Source organism: Centruroides vittatus, unplaced genomic scaffold (assembly GCF_030686945.1).
Source record: "Centruroides vittatus isolate TY-2023 unplaced genomic scaffold, ASM3068694v2 contig_1114, whole genome shotgun sequence".
Lineage (NCBI taxonomy): Eukaryota > Metazoa > Arthropoda > Arachnida > Scorpiones > Buthidae > Centruroides > Centruroides vittatus.
Window position 1 is genome coordinate 954,044 of NW_027120716.1, and position 25,178 is coordinate 979,221.

The 25,178-nt window shown below is 28.4% G+C and overlaps 1 protein-coding gene across 1 annotated transcript; it reads left to right on the top strand.

The window, feature by feature from the left end:
- Positions 1-25,134, top strand: LOC136977665 (acid phosphatase type 7). The gene is made up of 12 exons (XM_067273202.1): positions 1-246; positions 4,807-5,001; positions 10,423-10,605; positions 12,698-12,723; positions 14,169-14,266; positions 15,633-15,704; positions 15,797-15,911; positions 16,041-16,154; positions 20,408-20,536; positions 24,552-24,623; positions 24,691-24,828; positions 24,899-25,134. The coding sequence occupies exons 1-12, from the start codon at positions 159-161 to the stop codon at positions 24,959-24,961; spliced, it is 1,293 nt and encodes a 430-aa protein (XP_067129303.1). The 5' UTR covers positions 1-158; the 3' UTR covers positions 24,962-25,134.
- Positions 25,135-25,178: the final 44 nt, after the last annotated feature.

Sequence of the window (25,178 nt, forward strand, 5' to 3'; positions counted from 1 at the left end):
TATTTGATTACAAAGCGATTAAAGTACAACACAACGACTGGATCTGTCATACGTCGTGACGTCATTCCAGGTGATAAACAACGAAAGTATAAACAGTTCGATGCGACACGATGTTTCCTAGAAGCTAAGAATAAAAGTTAGGCTGAAGAGTAGTGAAAATGTTGCTTCTGCTGGTTTTAATACAAATCGCTGTAGTTTCGTGTCAGCTTCTGGTTCAACCGGAGCAAGTTCATCTGAATTATGGAGGTATGTAGTCTATTAGTTACAATTGTTGACATTATAAAGGTGATATAGATAACATTTAAGAAGTGTTGTTACATAATAAGTCTTAATTTATCTATACATTAAACAGTTAGGTAAATACCATATAAGTATCCTTCTTACTGTTAATAAATTTTGTTGACCTCTGTTAATAATAACCACTTAATTATGAGATTTATTGATAAAAAAAGTTAACAAATCGATATAAATAAATTAACATTGCTTAACCTATTTTTATTTAAAATAAAGTTTTATTAAATAATATAATTTTATATGATGTCATAAAAAAATTAATAATATAAATTTATAAAAAGCAAACATAGATATTAAATACAGTGTTTATAATAATACTGTTAACAACATTCGGTTAAAACAATGGGAAAGGATTTACCCTTGCTTGACAATATCTCCTTAGTCTTTTTGCATCAACCCCTGTTATTGTAGTCCACTTTCCATTATTTAGTCTATCCCATCTTCCTTTCTTATACGACACTGACGTAACAATACCAGTAATATTCAGCAATTATGTGAGGTCCTGGACGGAAATCGAACTTTAAGGTCCGAATGTTGACAATCAAACGAGATATTAAAGCTCCCATTTTTCAGAAATGGACAAAGCAAGATTAAAGGTCTTGTTTAAACAAAGAAAGTTTTTTTTTTTAAATTTAAAACAAAAGATGAATAGGAGTAATGAGGAGTAATCTTTTGATTTAAAGCAGAATAAGTCATTTTTACTTAGTTTGTCTTTACTATAGTTTGTATGTACCATGGATTTTGTCCCTTTCTGGCTATTATAATGACTTTGATCACTTGTAAACATTTGTGTTGATTAAAACGTTCTTCTTTAACCTTTTGCTGGTTTTGCAACTTTTCTGATGAGACTTCTCTGCATCTCAAACATGGATGTTCAATTCTCTGCTTGGGCAGTCTTCTTCTTTTTCACACTCTGACATCTGTCAGCTATCTTTTTAGAAGTCTTTTATCTGTCTTTAGAGAGATCAGATATCTGAAGTAAATTACTTACAAGGATGTACAATAGATCTTGTAGGTTAAAGTGTTTCTGGCTTTTGCTATAAACTAGTAGTGTTTGTTGTTTTATTAGTTAATATAGATCTATGAACTGCAAGGATGATTATCAGAGGTTGGGAACAACAAAAATTAATTAAAATCAGCTGGAATCATGCTATTTCAAATTACATTAGTTGGTATTAAATGTTGCTTGATATGTTTTAAAATCTGAAATATTAATTTAAAAAATATTTGTGTATATTAAATAATAATACTTTATAACATCAGATGATCTTTGTTGATTTTATCAACAAATATATCTACTGAATATCAAGTGATTATTGTAAACAATGATATATAAAATCAATTGACACAATTGTATTTGAAATGATATCAATTGATATTTTTTTTAATAGAAAAATGATATTGTAGTTTAAAGTATTATTTTTGTCATATTTAAAAGATTAATGATTAGATTGCATGTTTTTGAAATTTATATTATTTCTATAAATTGCCAAAAAGTCTTAAGAGCTAAAGATAATTATCTTTTAGTTATTTTAAGACTAATTCATTAATTGATAATAATAATAATACAGTATTTTTTTATTAAATAATGCTTCCAATCTCTGTTGTATTCTTTATTTATGTATGTACTAAATTGTTACAAAATTATCAAAATTTATGTATGTACTAAATTGTTACAAAATTATCAAAATTTATGTATGTACTAAATTGTTACAAAATTATCAAAAATAATAAATGATGATAATATTATAAGATGATATATATTAAATTAAATCTATATATATTAGATTAAATCTTATTGATTAATCTAATATATATTGAGATTTAGATCAGTAAATTGATTTAAACTCTGATAGGAAAAGGATTGTTTTGTTTTATTTTATAGCTTTTTTTTATTTTTTAAAATTATTAAAAAAGAGAGAGATCTAAAACCAATTTTTATGTGACTATTAAAATATAATGCAGGCTAGTATTTTATTTCTTTAATTTGCATAATCATCATTTTATTTTAGCCCTTCTCTTATCGGTTAAAACTTTGTTTTTTGCTTTTATCAGAAACTAAAATCAGTTCACTTATTTTTTTTTTTTGAGTCATAGATATTTTTTCCTATCTGATTATTTTCTTTTATATATTGATATAAAACTTTTTACATGTTTACAATTGACTTTTCAATAAATTATTTTCTTAAATTTACTGTTTCACAATTTTTTTTTGGTCTTAAGTTTATAGATGTATAGATTATAATTATAAAGATACATTTAAAGAAATTCATGATTTCATTTTTGAAATTGTAAATCTAATCATAAAATAAAGTTTTGTTAGCAGATGAAAATATTTTAAAACGAACTGTATTAAAAAGAACTAATAAATTTTCTTTACTAATTAAAATATCAAATTTCAATTAACTTTTTTATTGTTAATCTTTTTCCGAATTTTAAGCTTATTTCAAAGTTAATTTCAAACATTAATAATGTTTATACGGTGTGGTACTAAAGTGAACTGAATTTTATTTTACTTCAGCTGTGGATTTTACTGCAACAGCAAGCACTAGATAGTTATTGAAATCACTTGTATATTTTTAATAAAAATTTTATATTTTATTGCATCATTTTAAAATATTTAATGTCAAATACTGTTTCTTCCATATTTTATGAAAATAAATACATAAATCTCTAAACTCCAGCATTCATTTTTTAATAAACATTTTCAGTTTTATCTACAAGACTATTGCAGTTACAAGGGTCGTTCAATAAGTCCTTAGAAAATCCAATAGATGGCGCTCGTAGCATCAAAATTGGTGCGTTTTTAGTAAGCATTGTGGCTCACTGGACAATTGTGAAAATCTCAGTCATATTCATCGCATGGTTTAATTTTTATTGTCAATTGAAGCAAGAAACTTTTGTTTATTTAGAAAAATGGAAAAAAGTGAGTTTTGAGCGGTGATTAAACACTTATATTTAAAAGGCTTAACACCGAAAGAGATCAAAGCTGAGTTGGATGAAGTTCATGGCACATCTGCTCCTGTGTTTGCAACTGTTTACAATTGGGTAAATGAGTTCAAACGTGGTTGTACATCCACAAAAGATGAACATCGTTCGGGATGTCCAGTGGAAGTGACTACTTCCGAAATGATTGACAAAATCCACGATATGATTTTGAGTGATCGACGAATCAAAGTGCATGAAATAGTTGAGGCCACGGGCATATCACAAGGTACGGTTTTTTCTATTTTGCACGAAAAATTGGATGTGAAAAAAATCTCAGCAACATGGGTGCCACGTTTGCTCTCAGTGGAGAATAAATGTAATCGTATGGTTGACTCTGAGGCTATTTTGGCACTTTTTCGTCGCAATCCTGACTAGTTTCTGCATCAATACATAACTGTGGACGAAACATGGATACATTACTATACTCCAGAGACAAAAGAACAGTCAAAACAGTGGGTTTTTGAAGGCGAAAGGGCTCCGAAGAAGGCAAAGACAGCGAAATCGGCCAGGAAGGTGATGGCCACGGTTTTTTGGGATGCACGCAGAATCATCTACACTGATTACTTGGAAAAAGGAAAAAAAAATAACTGGAGAATATTATGAATCATTATTGCACCGATTGAGCAAAGAAATCAAGGAAAAACGTCCTCATTTGAAAAAGAAAAAGATCCTCTTCCATCAAGACAATGCACGGGTGCACACCTATGCAGTTTCGATGACCAAAATCACGGAATTAAAGTTTGAATTATTACAACATCCACCGTATTCACCAGATTTGGCCCCCTGTGACTTTTTTTTGTTTCCAAACTTTAAAAAATGGCTCGACGGACAACAATTCATGTCGAACGAGGAGGTCATCTCTCAAACGGATGCCTATTTTGAGAACCTTCCAAAATCTTACTTTTTAGATGGCTTAAAAAAGTTGGAGAAATGCTTGGAAAAGTGTATAGAGCTTAAAGGAGATTATGTTGAAAAATAAAAAAAAAATCTACTTAAAATAATTTGTTTTTCTATCTTTTTCTAAGGACTTATTGAACGACCCTTGTATTATTTTATGATTTACAATATTGATTGATCATTTTGTTTTGAAATTTGACAATTTAACTGTGAAAATTTTGTTAACAGTTACTAAAAATATATTAACTTAGTTAACATATTTTTAGTACTATATATAGTCTTCAAAAGTTACAAAATTAAATCATATCAGTTTCATCATGTATGTTATAATTATTTTTAATAATAGTAATATTCTTAAGCAGTAATTTTTAATTATACTTAATATACACTAATAGTTATTAACTTAATATATTATTATATATTAATGTAATAATGTTACTAATAAAATTATTTAAAATTTAAGTGTGTTGACTATTATTAAAAATCACATATTTTATATCAGATATGTACAAAGTATTGTATTATTATAGTTTAAACTATGATATTGAAGTGTGACAATGTAATATTTATTGTCTGAGATTTTATATCATTATTATTTTATATACATATATTTTTTTCTTTTTACAGTTAAACCATCAGAGATGATTGTGACTTGGGTAACTATGAATTCAACAAATGATTCAATAGTAGAATATGGTGATATGAAATTGGATAAAAGAGCAAAAGGAATGATGACAAAATTTGTTGATGGTGGATCAGAAAAAAGAGTTCTTTACATTCATAGAGTTCTTCTGACTAATTTATTACCAAATCATACTTATGGTATTGTAATTTTAATTAATTATTTAAATAATAATCTTAATAAAATTTTCTGTAATAAACATTCTGAAAATCATATGCAATACTTATAGTTCAACAATTAGTGACATTGTTACTTTTATATAATTTTATTAAAAAATATTTTAAATTTGTTTACAGATTTCTATGTAATTAAATTCATCAACAGTTTTGAGATGAAAAACTCCAATTAAGAAATAATTTATAATGTGATAGGAAATTAGTTTGGAACTTACAATTTAAATTTTAACTAAGTTTCATTAAAAACGTCATCAGGTTAACCAAAAATTTTTTATCGGTTACTAGAGTAATTAACTATGTATATAATCTTCATAATATTACATATAATTTTATTATTATTTTTTTAAATATGAAGAAACCAACCATTAATAGGAAAATAATAAAATCAGTGAAAGTTATAATGATTTATTAAGATTAATATTCATCACTTATTCCAGTAAAGTCATTCTTAAAAGAAATTATATTAGAAGCAAACACAAATTTTTTGAAAATAATTACTGTAATTTTTATGTATAAAACCTATACTGGCTACAAACTGAATAGTAAAATAACCAAATATCAAATGCTTGTACACAAACTACTATACTCCCAGCAACCATACTGTATATACCCCAGATGATCATAGAAAACAACAGACTAAGTATACTATGACTGTGCCACAATCACAGAAAAATAATCCATCACAATGGATCAGATATCAGACTCATTATAGACATACCTGTACCAAACATCCATAACATACAAAATACATATACTGAAAAAGTTGGTAATCAGAACTTATCCATAAAATAGTGTCTGTGGAGAATGGATAAGGTATGATACTTATTGTTTCAATAGTTCTTTCTTGTACAGACATTATATCACATAAATTATACAAAAGTTTAGAAACATTAGAACTTTTACAACACTTGTCACATAATCAGGAAATTCCTATATACACACAAATAGCGCACAAACAAAGAAAAACAATTTTTTCTTTTTCTGTAACTCTGCCTGATCTTGGTCCAGGATAGCATTAGATACCAATATACAAGCCAAGTAGGATACACTCACCAACACTATAAATGCAATAATAGTAGTAATAAAGCATAATCAAATAGCAAATATAATACACCAAGAGCTTGCACACAAATGCAGATTATTAAACACCCAAGTATCTACTACATATATATACTCCCTAGCCAATATTATAAAAAGAGACATATAAAATATATTAGTCATAATCACAGATAAAACAGTTCATCATAACAGATCTGAGATCTCCTGACTTGATCTATTATATAAGTGATCTTATTGACGAATGCAATAAGATTCACTGATATAATAGACATTTCCATTCCAAACACTTATTACATGAAAAATGCTGAACTAATGCATGAAAAATGCACTGAAAAAATCAACAAATACATGCTACTTGTCCAATAAATGAGGTAACTGTGGAGGATGGATAGTGTATTTATTGTGCCTATTGTCTTCTCTTCCACTGGTATCATATACATACACTACACAAAAGTCCTAGAAACATTAAAACTTAATAAAACATATATAATACATGGCACTACAGAAAGCTTTAATATTGAACACCTGTCACATTGTTAGGAAGTTTCTAGACATAGCAATAACACAGAAGCTTAATGTAACGCTTGTTTGGGTAGCTATCCTTGTTACCGGTATCAGCTGAACATATTTGCAACATGATGATGATGAATAAAGTCCATACCACCCCTAATAGTTCTCTGTCACAGAAGTTATCCCATATTTGTTACATAAAAGCCTGAAGACAATAGACATTCAGTCAAATTTACATAAATCTTAACAAAAAGCTAGCATTCTGGCAACTTATCATATTGTTAGAAAATTTCTCCAAAATAAGGTTTTGTACTGGTCTCATGGACCTGCTTGTGAGATTTGATACCAGACACAATCTAAGAATGATACACAGCAAAAAATAATTATAATAATAACAGTATAAGGTTGTGTCAATGCTTGTTTTTAAGATATGGAAGTAATTAAAATTATTTTGTTTTGAGAATTAAATTTTCAAAACTGCAATTGGTGATGATGGTATGTAGGAAGGCAGTTGATGATATAAGATCTATGTGTTGATTATGCACTTCAAGCTATATCCCTTAAAATGGTAATATATTAAATCTATTACTATAACAGCTTTTGCAATTGCTTGATTAATTGAATATGTTCTTTCAGTTTTACTTCTTAATCAGAATAATCAATTTTTTTTTATTGTTAATATTTTGTCTTTAATTAATTGTATTTAATAATATATATCACTAATTTATATAAAATATTCTATACAACAAATCATGTTATGAAAAATTTTTTATTTATATGCCCAGATATCATTATTTAAGCATAATTAATTCTAAATCAAGCCTGAAATAGAAAAATAAAATAATACTAAAACTGTAATTACTTTGAGTTTCACATGCTTTTTAAAAAAATGGCTGTTTGTCTTCCAGTTTACATCATTATATTCCTTTCTAGTATCTTCTCCACACAAATTTGGCTGCAATTTGGAAAAATTGTAGATCTATAAATTACTACTGTCATCCATCTGTCTGTGTCTTTCCTTAATCTCAAGAATGGAGTTAGACAGAATGAAAGCTGAGACCAGATGTGGAAAGAATAGGGGCAGGAGGCCCTGATTAACTATATACAAACTTCTGGTGAAAAACCAAAAGTTGCATTATTTCAATTCAAAAATTTTCCCCTGAAAGGAGTTGGATAGATGACCGGCATGACTCTATTGCTAACAGAAAAGCATGATGCACAGAGGCAAGACACTACTAATTTGAGATGGAGAGCATATATTTTAAATTAAAAAATTATTAAAAATATGATTAAAAATTGCAGCCAGGTAATTATTTATTGTGATGTCACAATAAATTACTTGTTATGTATATGTTACCGGCAAAACCCGATTTTACGCCAAGCTAGTTTGGCGTAAGCGTGTCAGGCCAAACTAGTTTAGAATTATTATTCAAGTATATTAATGGTTAATTTAAGTTAATCATAAAACACAAATAAGTTTATTTTTAATTTTAGTTTGATTTTTAAGAGTTATTTTTATTATTTCATTTGAATTTTTGAAAATAATTTTGAAAGTTAATTACCTTTAAAAATGCATGGCTTAATTAAAAAAAAAATACAAACTGATAAGTACTGATTAGCTTATTTTTATTTTACAGTTTTGTATAAGTGTTGTCACTTCTAATCAATACCGTTTTTGGTTAATGTTACCCTAGGTATCGAAGATGGTGGCTCGTCTCTGATTCTAGCAATCAGAAGACAGGGAACTGTGGGGACGCATGTTTTAACCTAACCTAACCTATTCTAATAATTTGGTTGCTAATAATTATGGTAATTTCTTATTTTTCTGGTTAATTTCTCTTCGATATCTAGGGTAACATTAACCTCGTTTTTTATAATTAAGTAGACTATGTTTGAATAAATATTGTTCATCTAATTGATTGCCTTTTAATTTTATTTCAACCATTAATATACTTGAATAATAATTCTAAACTAGTTTGGCCTGACACGCTTACGCCAAACTAGTTTGGTCTAGGCAAAACTAGTTTGGCGTAAAATTGGGTTTTGCCAGTAACATATATATAGTATGCAGTATTTCTAAGTAGAGAATTTTTATTTTTTTATTTTACATATAATTGAAATGGTCAGTTGACAAAGGATTTCCATCCCCCTGAATAACATAATATAACCCGAAATACAATAAAATCAAAAATAACAATTAAAAAAACAAATAAATTTAAAAAATTATTAGAAAGAAATAAACAAATGATAAAAGGAAATAAAGATCATATATTATGAATAAAGCATTGACAAAGATTTTTGTTTTATAAAATCTTGATGAAGGTGATGTTTGATGGGTCGATATGATCGATGGATTGATTAAAAAAAAAAGGATCTGTGACTTAATGCTAAGCAATTAAAAAGGGGTTTGTAAACAAGATTGTGATCTAGTTATTCTAGAAGGAACTTTCAACATAAGCCAGTAATTGTTTATAATGCCATTGTGACCAGAGGGTTGGCACTTCTTTAGTGCCTCATCAGGATTGACAATCCGGCATCTTTTAAGGTGGACACAGTATCTGCAAAGTCACACAAGTGGTCACTTGTGCAGGCAATTGGATTTTAGAGGAGGGTTGAGAGACGGCGAGATGGAAGTGATTGACTTGAATACAAGGTTAACAACTAAAATAACCAATTTAATTTAATAGAAATGAATACATGAATTGATGATCGAGAGAGAGAGAGTTTACATGACATCGCGTGTTGTTATAAATACCTGAGGCACTGTGTGCAGGTTTCAAGATGGCTGTAGAGTCGTTGAGGAGGCTTGAGAATGTCTCTTTTGCCTTGGATGGCAGTTAAAGTCTATCAGAGGAAATAATAATCCATATGTGCTTCAAAGGTGTTCCAAGAGAAACAGGATATTCTTGCAGGAATGGGCGACAACGATAAACCTTTTTGGCTGGGCACCAAGTGATACACTCGCGGACTTTCGACGACTTTTTGTTCTTTGAGTTCTTTTTATATTTCCAAGTCACATTGTCTTTTTTCACCAATAGTGAATTTTTAGTTTTAGTTCCCAGTGACACATTCTGAGTTCCCTGGGAAAGGAAACGACTCCGGGGAGAGAAATACATTCGTCCTCCAGTAATAAAATGGAAAAGTTTTTTCTTTCTGAGATTTAAATAAATTTCCTTTTCAAGATGAAAAATGAATTTTCTTTCGAACATTTTGTCAAGACCGGTTTCTCATACCATTAAAATATCTATAGGTTAAAATTTGGTGAAAATACTTAACTCTTTCTTTGAAGTTGGGTAGTCCCAGTCTAACTCTTGTGACATCAGCATTATTAGTGTAAGGGAGATGGCAAAATTTGTTTAAAAGGAAGTAAACTTTGTGTATTTCTTTAATAACCTTGTTTAGTAAAGAAGGAGATGCCATTGCCCAAATTGGTAAGCAGTAATCTATTAAAGATTGGAAGTTTGTAAAAAAATATCTTCCTTACCACAGTTTTTGATGTGAGCTTACATAAAATTCTGTGATGGATTGCAATAGACTTTGCTATTTTTTCTGTGACCTTTAAAGGTTATTTTTAAGAACTGTATATTTAAATTGATTATTAACAATCATGTTGAACAAAAAGATAGAGAGTGTTCTGATGCAAAATTCTTGAATATAATTTATGATCTGTACTGTATTCTGTTTTTTAATAATATTGTTATATATGAATGTAAAAAATATTATTTTCATTTTTTACATGATTAATGTAATTGAAATATTATGGCTGCTATAATAGTTAATTGTTTTTTATATTCTACTTTCCTTATATTTTAATAGTTTATCATTGTGGAAGTAATATGGGATGGAGTTCAATATTTTGGTTTACAACTATGAAAGAAGGTACAAACTGGAGTCCAAAATTTGCAGTTTTTGGAGATATGGGTAATATAAATGCTCAGTCTTTGCCAAGACTTCAAGAAGATACACAAAAAGGAATGTATGATGCAATATTACATGTTGGTAAGTTAAATATTTTGAATGTTTCAACAATATTTTTATATACAGTTTAACCCGATTACAATGTCATCGGATATAATGACAACCCTAATATAACGTCAAATTTTTATTGGTCCCACGATTTTACTATACTAGATAATGTTAAAAAAACCACTTGTAACGACATAAAACCTTGTTTTAATGTCATATTTGAAGGATTCCCAAATTTACAAAATTAGATTACAAATTTTATTTAACAAAAAAAAATACTACATATTCAGTCATAGGGTCAGAGTCCACTTCCTGAAATGACTGTGGGTGGTACTCTCACCACTTGAATTCGGTGGCCACACTTTTAAATGACGTGACGATCGGTTATTATGGTATTATGTTCTCATGACAATCGGTTATTAGCAGTTATTATGTACTCATTTTTAAATTACTTTATGTTAAATTGTTAAATATTCTATTATTTTTAATATAACATATTATATCAAATACTTTATAAAGAAATAATGTGTGCCAATTAAAAATGGTTCAGTTAGTTTAACCTTTTGTTGCCTTTTGATTTGACATTATTCTCAAAACCAGAAGTTCTGCCATTATTGAAACTTTTATAAGAAATTTCTATTTGTTCTAAGGTAATTTTTGAAATTTTTAATTACATTCATGTAAAGTTAGACATAATAATGTAAATAAAGTTGATTTAAACATGTAGTTTGCATTTTTATACATACAATAACAAATTATCATCATCATCATAATAAATACAGTATACTAAATTACCATTAAGAAATAATTTTATGGTAATACATATGATGTTAAATTAGAATGGATTTTATAATAGATTCTTGAACACACTTTGTACTTTTTTGGGACTGAAATTATGAACCCGCAGATAACAACACTCGGTTATAACGTCAAAAAATTGCCGGTTCCATGGATAATGTTATAATCAGGTTAAACTGTACTATTTTGTACATAAACAATCAAAATTTTCTTTTTAGTTCTATTGTTCAAATTATAATATATTTATATATATATTATAATTTGAATAATAGAACTTGTGTATTTTAAAGTTTTAAAAGTATAAAATTTTACTTATATAATTTCTTTCAATATTAGAATAATATAAGTTATTTAAGGTTAGGCTGCCACAAGTATTATTATTATTATTATTATTATTATTATTTTTTTTTGTTTGTTGTCCCAGCTGTCCTGTTGCTTTAATAAAATTTTCACTTTTCTCCTGCTTTTTGATTTTCAAAAACATTTCTATTGTTTGTATATTAAACACAGTGTTAAATTATTTGAATCCTACCAATCAGTTTGCTGCATTAACGAGCATTATAAGTACAAAAAGAATATTTGTAAGTTGATAAGAAAATTAATAATTTTTTTATAAATCTAAAGTCTTATTATTAATTTGATCTGCACCTTTTAATAAATATTCAATTGCAAATATTACATGACAAAAAGTATCCTATGATAGCATATTACATTTATGAAATTGTTACTTCATTATAGACAATGAAGATATAGTGATTAATATAACAGAAGATTTAGATTAAAAAATTAATTTATTCAGTCTAATATAACGAAATAACAGTTCAATGTATCAAATTTCAAAATATTGCTCAATTCTATGTTAATTAGTTTGCCTTAAAAAATTGTTTGTCATATCCTAGTCAATAAATGATTTAAATCATTTTAAATTTTCTGATTTTTATTTCTATAATATAGTATCAGTGAATTCAATTTAATATGAACTGAAAGTAAATTTAAAGAAAATTTGCCATTACGTAATGATTAAGCTTTTATTTCTATTTTTGAAGTATTTTTTTCAGGATGATTTTTATAATTAGCTTTACAAAATAATATAACAACAAAATTTCTTTTAATTATCAATATGTAATTAAGCCAATAATTTAATTAAGAATTATCTTACTTTCAATAGTTATTATTTATAATTATTAATTTAACTTGTGTTATTGTATTATTGTTGACTTTTTTCTTTTTCTTTAGAAAGTTTTTTAACAAAAACCAAAATATTTAAAATTAAAGTTAAAATATAAGATGTTAAAAATGTATAATTAAATTTTTTTCTCTTTTTAAGGTGATTTTGCCTATGATATGGATTCAGTAAGTATACATCAATAAATAAATATTTCATATTTTATGTAATCTACAATGTGATGTTTTATAATTTAAACTTCATTTTCATTAAAAAGCATCTGTTCATGAAATAAGTTATTCCATTATCATAAAATAGTAAACTTTTGCATTAGGAAATATTTGATTTAAATTGATAGCAATATCAAGGATTATGGAATACTTCTGATGATGATGATGGTCAATGAAATGATGTTATATCAGAGAGAACAACTGCCAGTTATTTATATTAAAAATTTTTCAGAGTATAATTTTAGATCTAGTACTGAGTACTGTAATAATTAGTCTAAAACAGGGATGTCCAGCCCGCGGGCCACAGTGTGGCCCACTTAATATTTTTATGCAGCTCACTGCACCCTAAATTTTTTAGGTATATTTTCTTTTATTTTGATAAAGTATGCCGTAAAACTTATTTTCATTTCACTGGATACACTTTGATGTCATAATGATATATTGGTGTTAGAAACTGTTTTATCTAGAGAACTGTTATCCATGTGGGGTAGTGCATACTGTTGTGAACAGTTCTTTTCATTCATTAAAAACACCAAAACTGCTGAAAGAAATAGGTTGAATGATTCCCATTTAACTAATATTCTTAGAATTAAGACTAGTATCATAAAAGCAGATATTGACAATATTATAAAAGAAGGCAATGCCAAAAATATTGAATTTGTTTTTATTTAGTGTTAGTATAATTTTTTTTTACTGTCAATAATACAGTATTTTTTGTAATAATATATATTTGTTATTAAAATTTGATATTCACATTTTGAACTTTTTAAAAGTGTATGTTTATATAATTTATCTTTGTGGCCTGCTGAATATACCTAAATTTCTGATTTGGCCAATTAGGAAAAAAAGTTGGACAACCCTGGTCTAGAAGAACAATTAAAAGTTTGTCGAATCTGAGTTTGTGTACTCGCATTCAAGAAAAATTTCTTAGAACTACAAGTCTGATATGAAAGTTTTAGAATGCAAAGAGTTAAATATCACAAATGCAATATTCTTTAGATGGAAAGATATAATTTGTATTCCTGAACTAATACATATGCTTGTAAACTTTTTTATTTTAGAGATATGTTTATCTTTTTTCTAATTGAAGTGTATTAAAACATTTTTTAAGACTTTTCAAAACTATTTATACATGAAAATAAGATTTTAATAAATATAATTAAATTTAATTAATAATTGCTTACTTTAATTAAAAGTAATATAATTATTCAAACATCTACATAGAAATGGCTCTAAATGCAATACACAATATGTAATGTGACTCTCTATATAGCTCTAAATATAATGTAAAATATTATTATTTAGATAAGCTTCTTAAACTGGAGTAAAGTGTAAGTTTAAAGAGTTCAAGCCTGTTCTGAGGTTATTATTAATAATAATAATGATTTTTTTTACTTTTTCAGAATAATGCAAGAACTGGAGATGAGTTCATGAGACAAATAGAACCAATTGCAGCATACGTTCCTTACATGACATGTGTTGGTAATCATGAAAATGCATAGTAAGTAGTTTCTAACAGAAAAGAAAAACAAGTTTTTCTTTCCATCACTGAAAAATTCTTCTGACTTTTCTCGAATCCAGGACTTGACAGCTGCCTTCACCTCATCATCCGAGGTGTAATGCAATATTCTTTAGATGGAAAGATAAAATTTGTCTTCCTGAACTAATATTACCCTTGAGGTCTCTCTTGAGTAGAGAAAAAAATAAAAATCACAAGGCACAAGATCGGGGGAATAAGAAGGGTGTGGAATAGGTTCAAACTTCAGGTTTCGCAGAGCCTCTCCAGTTGCGCACAAGATGTATGGACAAGCATTGTCACGTTGCAAGATTATTGGCGCCAGGCTGCCTCTAACACAACAAATAATCACCTGGCAAATTTTTCAGTGACGGAAAGAAAAACTTGTTACATGTTGGGAGAAATGTGTTAGCCTTATAGTGACTATGTTGAAAAATAAATATATGATTCTGATGCTTAAGAATTGTACTTTAATGTACTTTTTGCCCGATCTTGCTATTTGTTTTTGTTGGTGTTCTACAAGCATACATGCATTACTTTTCAGCCTACCCTTGTACAATAATAAATTATATAAATAACAATTTAGATATAAATTAAGGTTTAAAAATCAAAGTAATGATTAGTTAAAGGTTAAAGTTAAAGTTTGGGAGCATCTGTCAATAAAATATGAAATACGAATAAATAAAAATAAAACAATAAAAAAAAAGCAAATTGCTTACCTATAAAAAAATAAATAAGTTAGTAATGAAGACAGCACTGACAGATGCTTCCCAATAAAACTCTTATTAAAAATTGTTTGTTTATTTCTTCATAAATTTTCTGATATGAAGTTATGTTTGAATGTAAACTTGAGACATAGTAAAAAATGGGAAATTCCATCTTGTTAAATGTATAAGTTGAAAAATAGTAGTGACATAATTGTAGCATATTTTGGTCAATGTTAACTATTGTAAGTTCATCAATGAAAATACTTAATTTTAAAATAAAATACTGTATTAAACTGAAACTCATATATCAATAAATATGGTAAGATGAATCTTTTTCAATTCTTTTTTACTAAACTAAAATTTTGTTGTTTGAATATTTTATCTATTTACCCTATTGTTAATTTAAATAATATTCTATGTTGAGAAATGACTTATTAAAATTTTGATATTCTTTTTTTTATGACCTCTTGTGCAAAGTGTCATTTTATTACATAAATTATTACATTATTTCATTAAAAGACATACAATATAAATTCTTTAATTAAGTGTATTTGTCATTTGAAATAAAAAAATTATTTATCATGATCAGTAATGTAAATGTTATTACAATATATAGTGAAACTAATGAATTCATTTATTTTCAGCAATTTTTCTAATTATGTAAATAGATTTAGTATGTTGGAGAAAACAGGAAAAATGAATAATCATTTTTATAGGTAGGATCAAAACTTATAATCAACATAAAAATTATGAACTTTATGAAATACATATTTAATTATTAATTTTTACAAAATTATTATTATTACAGTTTTGATATTGGTCCTGCTCATATTATAGCTTTGTCAACTGAATTTTATTTCTACTTAGAATATGGCTGGAAACAAGTAATTAATCAATACAATTGGCTAGAGAATGATTTAAAGGTAAATTGATGAAAATAAGAATTTGCTTTATTTATACATTTATTATAATAGTTATCCATGTTACAAGCTTGATCATTATATAGACATTAATTGGCTGTAAATCAATTTAATTATAAATTTATTTTTAAGGAAGCAACTAAACCAGAAAATAGAGCCAAGCGACCATGGATAATAACAATGGGTCATCGTCCAATGTATTGCAGTAGTGATGATGGTGACGATTGTACACATAAAGAAAGCATTGTAAGTTAAAAATATAATTTTTAAATTTATTTGTTCAATTTTTTTTTAACTTACTTTAAGTAGTTTTTTAATTAGTTATTTATTTATTCTTCTAAAGATGGAACCAATACATGATCTGATTCAACACCTTTAAGTTATTGCATCAGGTTGTGCTGGGTTCTGTCTTTTTTAGAAGAATACAGAACTGAATTGTTTATTTAAACTTAAAATTTATAGAAAATAATTTGTGTGTTGTAAAAAAACATTAAATTTTTATTTTTTATGCATTTTTAAGGAAGTACTAAAATTTGACTTATTTAATGGTTTGCAGCTACATTTCCCTTCAGAGAAATTAATTTAATCAAATACCAGATACTTATATCAGCAGTCTTTCTATGATTTATTTATATTTATATTTTATGATTTATGATACATTTATTCTCTTATTTGACATTTGTTATAGATAAGATTTTTTATTAGAATCCATGATAAATTGCTGTTTTTGAATTAAGAAATTAAATATACAGTATAACTTTTTCAATTATCAGATATTTAATTTACTCAATAGCCTAAAGTCCACTAAGTTTTTCATAATGAATGTTTTCATTCACATTCCATTGGACATCATCAGGCTATAAAAATGGATCTGCAGTGTTTGAAAATTCGAATGCAATGAGTTGTCATTTATTGATTGGTGGAGAAGTTTCTGATCTGGGTAGTCTCTGATTGGTGGAGACAGTTTCTATATGAACCCATGGTTTATGGATGGTGAAGGAAAAATTTCCATGGGTTGGGGAATGTGTGGTCATCATTAAAGTTGATTCAAAGTCTTCTTATTCAACATGGCTTTGTATATTTCAAGCAGCTCAAGGTAGCAGAATTGACCCATCAGATGTTTGGTGGTTTGCTGATCCACTGGTCTTATCAAAATGGACTTCCACACACAGGTCAGAAGCATAGGTTGACAATGAAGTAAAACACTGACTCCTGGAAATATCCGTTTGATGTTCTTTTATGCAGGAAGTGACCTGTCTTCCAGTAGCTCCAACATACTCCAATTCATATCTGGTTCTATGGTCGGTCAAGGAGATGGAGTATATGCCTGGAGTGTCACCAAACAGGTGGTCTTTGGCATTTCTGAGGAAAGAAAAGAATTGGAGGCTCCTTTTGTAAACCAGCTTAATGTTATTGGTGCTTGCTATCTCTTTGTAAATAGGAGCTAGTGCTACATTGTACATGACTGCCTTGTACATTTCAGATTGAGGTGGTTTGTGGGTCCCAAGATGTGCATGAGAGGAATGGTGTTCTATGATCCTCTAAACGACTTCTTAGAATATCCATGTTGTACTGCCTGGTTGGTGACAGTTTGTAATTCTTGCAATCTTTTGTACGGATTGGAGATGTGCGAAAATGCTCTATGAACCAAAAAGTTAAAAGCAGCCATCTTGTACAGGACAGGATTATGTGAGGTTGAAGGAATCAAAATGGGATGATAGATTGGTTTTCTGTAAACCCCTGTAGCTATTCATTCATTTCTCAATTTGATGCCTAGGTCTAAGAAGTGCACTATTTCACAGCTATGGTGTTCCAAGTTGAGATGTAGTCTGTATGAATTATTATTAAAGTCATCCAGTACCATCTGTATGTCAGATTCTGTGTGCCAAAGAATAAAGATGTTGTCTATGTAGTGGGCATAGAGAACCATTTTATTGTCATATTTAGAGAGGATGGAGTGTTCCAGTTTTTGGATGACTAATTCATACAATGTACCCAATAATGAGCTTCCCATCAGGACAGCTTGATATTTCAGATAAGTGGATCCCTCAAAAGTAAAGAAGGAGGTGTGGCACAGAATTTCTGTCAGTTCCAAGATGTTGAGTGGTGACTGGATGCATTACCAATATGACTGAGTAAGAAATCTCTTAAAGAACAAAAGCATGGCTTGGACTTAATTGATGGATATAGCAATTGGAAGTCGCACACCTAGCCATTATTATGGCCAAAAAAAATTGATGATACTCTGCAACTTTCTCATTAATGTAGTAGGAAATGGCATTTTACAGAAATCGATACTGCAATTAGAAGGCTGGATACCTGCCATTACATGCATACCTATGCCATTGGGTGGATCACTTTTGAGGTTATACTGCCTGTTGTCTTAGCAATTGGACAGCTCGGAAATTGTCCATAAAGTCAGATATGAAGCAGTAGGAAATCACAAGGCCATGCAGCCTTCTTAGCATTTTCTGCATTTGCCTTATAGCAATACAATTTTGCAGTACTCTTTTTATATAGTTTGCAATTATCTTTTTGTTGACATGGTATTCTTTGTAGGAATATATAATCAACACTTGTGATGTGATAATGTGCAAATATCATCTTTCTACATTATAAGAGTACTATTATCCAACTATTCTATTTGCATTACTTGTTTTGTTTCTTTGAAATGCCATTTCCTACTAATTCAATAATGCCCTGCAACTTTTTCATTCACTTCTTTTTATAATTTGAAAGTTTCTTGAAAAGTATGAAAATTTTACTATTAGTGGCACTGCTATTGATCTCATCTGGTAGTGCATGGTTACTTTACCATACCAATATTCTGTAGCCCTTGATATCTTCATTCAAAAGTTATTTAGGTGACTTCAAACTTTTTAAAACTATATAGGATTTACAGTAATCAGAAATTGTTCCATTTCAATAAATTTAAAAATACTACTAGTCCCTCTGTTTGAATTTCAATAATCTGTAAACGTTACTCTAAGGCAGCTTTCCTTTAAGCTGATGACTTTTGCTATAGAATCTAGTAACAAAGACAAGGTCAAGAAGAATGATACTGTTTAAACAATACATTAAGAGTACTCATGATACTGTCTTTTACTAAAAGTGCTTGTAAAAAATTCAGCTTTATTGCTATAGTTTTGGAAGTTTGCTGAGATCTCTCCAACAGAGTATATCAAGTAACCTTCATTTGCACTTGATAAATTAAATTCATCTCTAGAATTTAGTAAGAAGAAAGATGATTATATATTTGTTCAATATTTTTATTCAAATCTGTCTGTATTTTGTAAAAATATAGCTTTAAACAAGCAATTATGTATTGTGACATGAAAATGTGCAGCCCAGCATTATGACAATCATCTTTTAATTTAAAAAATGAAAGTGACTTCCAGTATGCATCAGAAGTTTGTTTATAATTTTTATGATGTCTTTTACATTTTGTTATTATTTTATTGGGGATCATTTATTTCTTGTTATCAAGGGGTTGAATACAACCGTCTCTGACGTTTCCAATTGTACTTAATAAATAAATAAAGTTTGTATATAGTTAATTGAGGTCTCCATCGCTAAGCTTTCCATACTTGGTTTGAATTTTTGTGATGTCTTGCCCATATACATCATACTTCTCCTGATAACAAGAGATAGATGACTGGCATTGATTCTGGAGAAAATTTTGAATTCAAATCACATGATTTCCAGTCCAGACTGGAAGTTCATATATAGTTAATCAGGCCTCCAGCCCTATGCTTTCCATGTCTGGTCTCAATTTTCATCTATAGAACTCTGTTCTTGAAATTAATGGACAGATAGACAGACAATAGTTGTAATATATAGGTCTGCAATTTGAAAATTAAGACCAATAAGCAATGATTGGTCTATCTCACTGATACATCATTCACAACATTCAATGAATGAACTTTTTTCCATATTTGCCACTTCTACATATCTAGAGACTTTCATTCAATAATTTTTTCTAAATTGTCCTGTCTTAATAAAATCTTTACTACCATTCCATAAACATATTGATTCTGTCTATGAGTATTAAACAGTTTCATTAAGTGTTGTATTGTATAATATTTGAATGAATCCTACTGCATTCACTCTATATGTACTCTGTATTTCAATACACTATCATTTAGAGTTACTACCACGTCCTGTATGGAAGTTTGAATTACTTTATATTGCAAGAAATGTGTAATATTATATGCATTATTTATTTATTGTTTACTTTTATAATCTGTATTAAATTTTTAGTATTCAGTATAATACTCAAATTAGTTGTGCATGCCAATTTTTTCATAATACCATCTAGGTGATCACATAAGTGAGGCCTACTGTAATTGAAAAGTTTATTTCTATTAAAATACTTTTGTAAAATGAAATATAAAGGACTACAACAGATAAGAATGTTTGTAAAAATTTTAGATACAAAATAAAATAAGTTACTTAAATTACAAAAACTTATTTCTGTCATTTTTAAAAATATTTTTCAGATTCGTACAGGTTTTCCTATAATTCACACATACGGATTAGAAGATCTGTTTTACAAATATCATGTAGACTTAATGATATGGGCTCATGAGCATGTTTATGAACGACTGTGGCCAGTGTATAACAGAAAAGTAAGTACTTATTTATTATTAAAGATTTTAATATTCTGAGATTTCATTTTCTCTTTATAAATTTAGGGTGTACTATAGATTGCACCCTATGGAATTTCGAGACTGAGTATACATTTGAACTCAGGGGACCAAGACGAGTTCAACGGTACCCTACTTTTGAACCGGAGACAAAAAATAAGAAAGTCATCATAGTTTTTAAGTTATCATACTTTTTCAACGCTATCATGCAGACAACACCATAGATCTAGTACCACCATCTTGCGGTAAAGTCTGCAAACCATGATATCGGACTACAGTCATCTCCTGGAAGGATAGGTTAGGTTTGTTGGACAAGCCACGAAAGCAGCGCGTGGTACTAGCCAACCGCGAATGAAAGCAGGCGTATCGGCAGTTGAGGGGCCGTAGGCCCCAAGGTTGAGGAGTGTGAGGGTGTGCAAAAAGGACTTAACTCCAACTGCAGACGATCAGTGTGCTCGCGGATCAACATCTGCCTCTGTTGGAGGTATATATGACCGACTTGCCGGACTGCCTGTTAAACATGCGATAGGCTTAGCAGAGAGAGCAATGTGACTCCCGATTATCTGCGATTGCACGATGATCGGGAGTCCAATTTTTCATCTCTGGTCCAAAAGTAGGGTATCATTGAACTCATCTCGGTCCCGAGTTCAAATATATACTCAGTCCCAAAATTCCTTAGGGTGCAATCTATAGTATCCCCTAAATTTATAAAGGAGATTGAAATTCTATTTTATTCTGACTCATTTTTTATTTTATTAATGATTTAAATATGATTTTATTACAGAAATTTAATTATAAATAATTTAGAATTTGTGTAATATTAATATAATAAACTTATTAAAACTGTTATATAAGTTGAAATGTAGTTTCAGCTAAATGTAGAAATATAGTAACTGTGTGATTTGAGATTTCAATCTAAATAATAATAAATATTCACCTTTCTCACCTGATTTTTAGACAATTTTTAATAATAACTACAAGAAGCACACAAACATCAGAAACTTACACATAGCATACATATTTACAAGAATTGATTTGACAGCATCCCACACTCATTGTTAAACATACACAATAATGAAAAATACATCCAACACTGGTTACATTTTAGAAAACAATGAAAACGGGAGAACAATACTATACCTCAGACTTCATGACAAGCATTTAAAACAAACCAAATACACAAAAGGTGAGGCATTTTCTAGGAAGCCTATTAATTCCACTTTGATTTTGTCTGACTTTAGTGCTGTTTAATCTGTATGACAGCAGCTTTAAGTACAAACACAACATAATATGTATTGTGTTATTCTGTTGCATTTTATCTCATGTATAGTACCTGGATGACATAAAACCATGCAACTGTACAAGCACAGCTAAATTAGCTTTTTAGAAGTTACTCACACTTATCCATTTACATTCAAATGGAATTTGGTGTAGAAAAATGCAGAACACTTCACATAGGAAAAGGATTTTGTATTCAGAAATGGAGATGTCATTGAATTCATTGATGATGGTCAACAAATATTTAGGATTCCAACAGGCCAAATTCACAACATGCACAGATAAAACAAAGATTAACAACACAAGTATACAACAGCAGATTAAACTCAATACGAATAACACAGCTAAATGAAATGTCACACATCATCCCAGTACTGAATATTCATTTGGAGTTACACATTGGACATTTATAAATTGGACATTTCCCTTCAATTTTTATTTCAATTCACAATATTTGTTCTCTTGATGGTATCCTTAGTTTGTTTCTTTAAAAAAAAAATAACTCATCTTTTTAAAATAAAAAGTAACTTCACTTATATTTTTTTAAATACATATTGAAATGATTATTTTCTATAATAGATTTTATTAAAACAGAATCTGCTTACTATGATCAGATATGTACTGAAACAAGTTACGTATTTTAACCTACTGTTATGAGAAATTATGTAAAACTTTAACTGAAGTTCTGATTACATTACCTGAAGACAAAGTTCAAAAATGCCTATTTAAGCATAGTTATCAAATTATTTTTTCTTGCCATTAACCGTAACATAAGATTGATAATAATATTAATATAAATGTAATATTTAAAGCACTGAGTACTTACTACTAATTAATAATAATAATTAAAGCAATTCATCCAGCAAATAATGTGTAACATGATAAATTTAATTATAATTAAAAGAATGTGTTAAACAAAACCAAAATTCCCATTGTGATCTTATTTATTATCTCCACTACATGTTAACAGCCAATTATTTTTTTTATCAGAATAGGTGAGTCTCAGTGACTACAATAAGTATATTTTGCTGTATTTGGTAAAGTGTAATTTTAAATCAATATTTCAGTCACAAATATAACAACAAACATTTAGAATTTTTAAATTTACTATAAGTATATGATTATAAGATTTATCATATCCTTTCTTCCTCAATGGTTTTGTTGTGGATTTTGTCATATTTCAGTGGCAGTATAATTTAACAACATAGAATTCATAAAACATTGTGATAAGTGTAAAAGTGCCATTATTTATTTTATGATTACAATTGATATATGATAAAATATCTAAAAAGTACAAAAATATATTTATACTAGCAGGTAGGCCTGGCATTGCTTGGGGAAAAATAACGATAGCAAAGATCTTAATCTTAATCTTCGCTATCATTATTACGTTATAGTCAACCTTATCCGTTTTCACAGAATGCAAGAATTGGGTCCCTCTGTTTCCGGACTAATTAGAGAATTTTTAGATGGGTCTAAAAATACATTCAATTTCACACAAAAACGAAAAAAACTGCATCTGCGTCTTGCACGTCGCTTTCTCTTAACAATTCCATTGTTACGTGACACTTCCATTGTTGATGGACGTGTTAAGCCTTAATCCTGTCCCTCTCCCCCGTGGGGAATTTCGAAAAATCCCTTCTTAGTATGTGTTCTCATGACGTACCCTAACTGTGTACCAAATTTCAACTTTCAACTCCTAACCATTTGGGCTCTGCGCTGATTATCATCATCAACTCGTCTCGATTATATATATAGATGTACTGTACATTTTAAATATGACACACAAATAAATTTTATATATACAGTCAAACCTGTTTTTATGCTGGGGATAGGGACAACATAAAAGAAAATGCATAAAAAAAAAAAATCGTGTGAAACTTCACGAGTGGCTATAAAAAATAGTTTTCGCAACACAATTAAAAAAATATTTTTTTTATGCTGTGAATAGGGACCGCATAAAAAAAGTCTCACGTAGAAAATAACTCGAAACCATACGAAATAACTAGGAATTGCTTTTTTAACTCCTTGGGCCTTTTTCTGCAACACCTAATGGGGGAAAAAATCCTCTAAGAATTTTAATTTTTATATTAATTAATTATTTCCACTTAAATACGAATCTAACATTAAAAAGTTAAAAATAATCGTTAAATAATGATTTTATTTGATAAATATAGCTGCAGGAAATGTTATTTCATTTAACAAGGTGTGAAATTTCACACCTGCAATCTAAAGCTGGAGGGGAGCTAACTTACCACATCTGTTCAAATATAACATAATATTTATGGTTTTTATGCTATTAAAATAAGAGGGGACCGAAATAAAGGTATGAGAAAAAAATTTTACTGAATAAAAAATGAAAAAACCTGCTGATGTCATAGAAAACAACCAATAGAGTTTTTAAAAATTTTACAGGAGTCAATTATGTTCCAATTTGATTGAAATTTTCATATACCACACAAAAAAAATCGCACAAAACAAATCCCACAAATAAAAATCGCACAGAAAAAGACCGCACAAAAACAGGTTTGACTGTATATAAAATTATAGTCAATTTATTAATTTTTTAGTTTTAGAAGATTGATACATTGCTAATATTCATTATTATAATGAAACTTTCTTATTCATAAATATTAATTTTTAAATTGTTTATAACAAGGTTAAATGTTGATCAGTTTTTGGTGATAAAATATTTTAACATATTGTTATTTTATTTCAGGTTTATAACGGCAGCTATCAACATCCTTACACTAATCCTAAGGCACCTGTGCACATTATTACTGGATCTGCAGTAAGTTAAATGAAAATATTATTTTCGCTTCATTTATTTGCTGTTTTAGTAATTCAGTTATTATCAGGGATGCCAAGAACGCCATGATCCTTTTGTGAAAAATCCAGCTGCATGGAGTGCATTACGTAATGGAGATTATGGTTATTCTAGACTTCATATTTTAAATGGCACTCATCTCTATTTAGAACAAGTTTCAGATGATAAAGTAAGTTTACTTTCATTTACACTCATCCTTAAATTTTTTCCATTTTTTAAAAAATTTATCACTGATGCAGAATGGAAAAATAGTTGATAAAATGTTGCTGATTCAAGAATATCATGGACCAGGTTGGAAATAATTTATTTTTTATAAAAATCATCTGTTGAAAATTGTTAAAATTTTAATTAAAAGTTGATGTATGTTAATGATTGAATAATTTCGGTATGTATAGAAAAAAAACATTTTTACATTGTAAAATACATCAACTTTTTTATCAAATTTGTTTTCAATAAAATTATTTTTGAATATGTAGTTTTCCATGTGAATAAATTATTTATAATAATAAAGATTTCAAT

What these genes read in the sequence shown, in the direction of transcription:
- LOC136977665 (XM_067273202.1), top strand. Translation starts at nt 159, where the DNA reads ATGTTGCTTCTGCTGGTTTTAATACAAATCGCTGTAGTTTCGTGTCAG. An exon ending in ATTACCAAATCATACTTATG is followed by an intron (nt 5,002 to 10,422) that starts GTATTGTAATTT and finishes ATATTTTAATAG; the next exon opens with TTTATCATTGTGGAAGTAAT. An exon ending in GGCTAGAGAATGATTTAAAG is followed by an intron (nt 15,912 to 16,040) that starts GTAAATTGATGA and finishes TTTATTTTTAAG; the next exon opens with GAAGCAACTAAACCAGAAAA.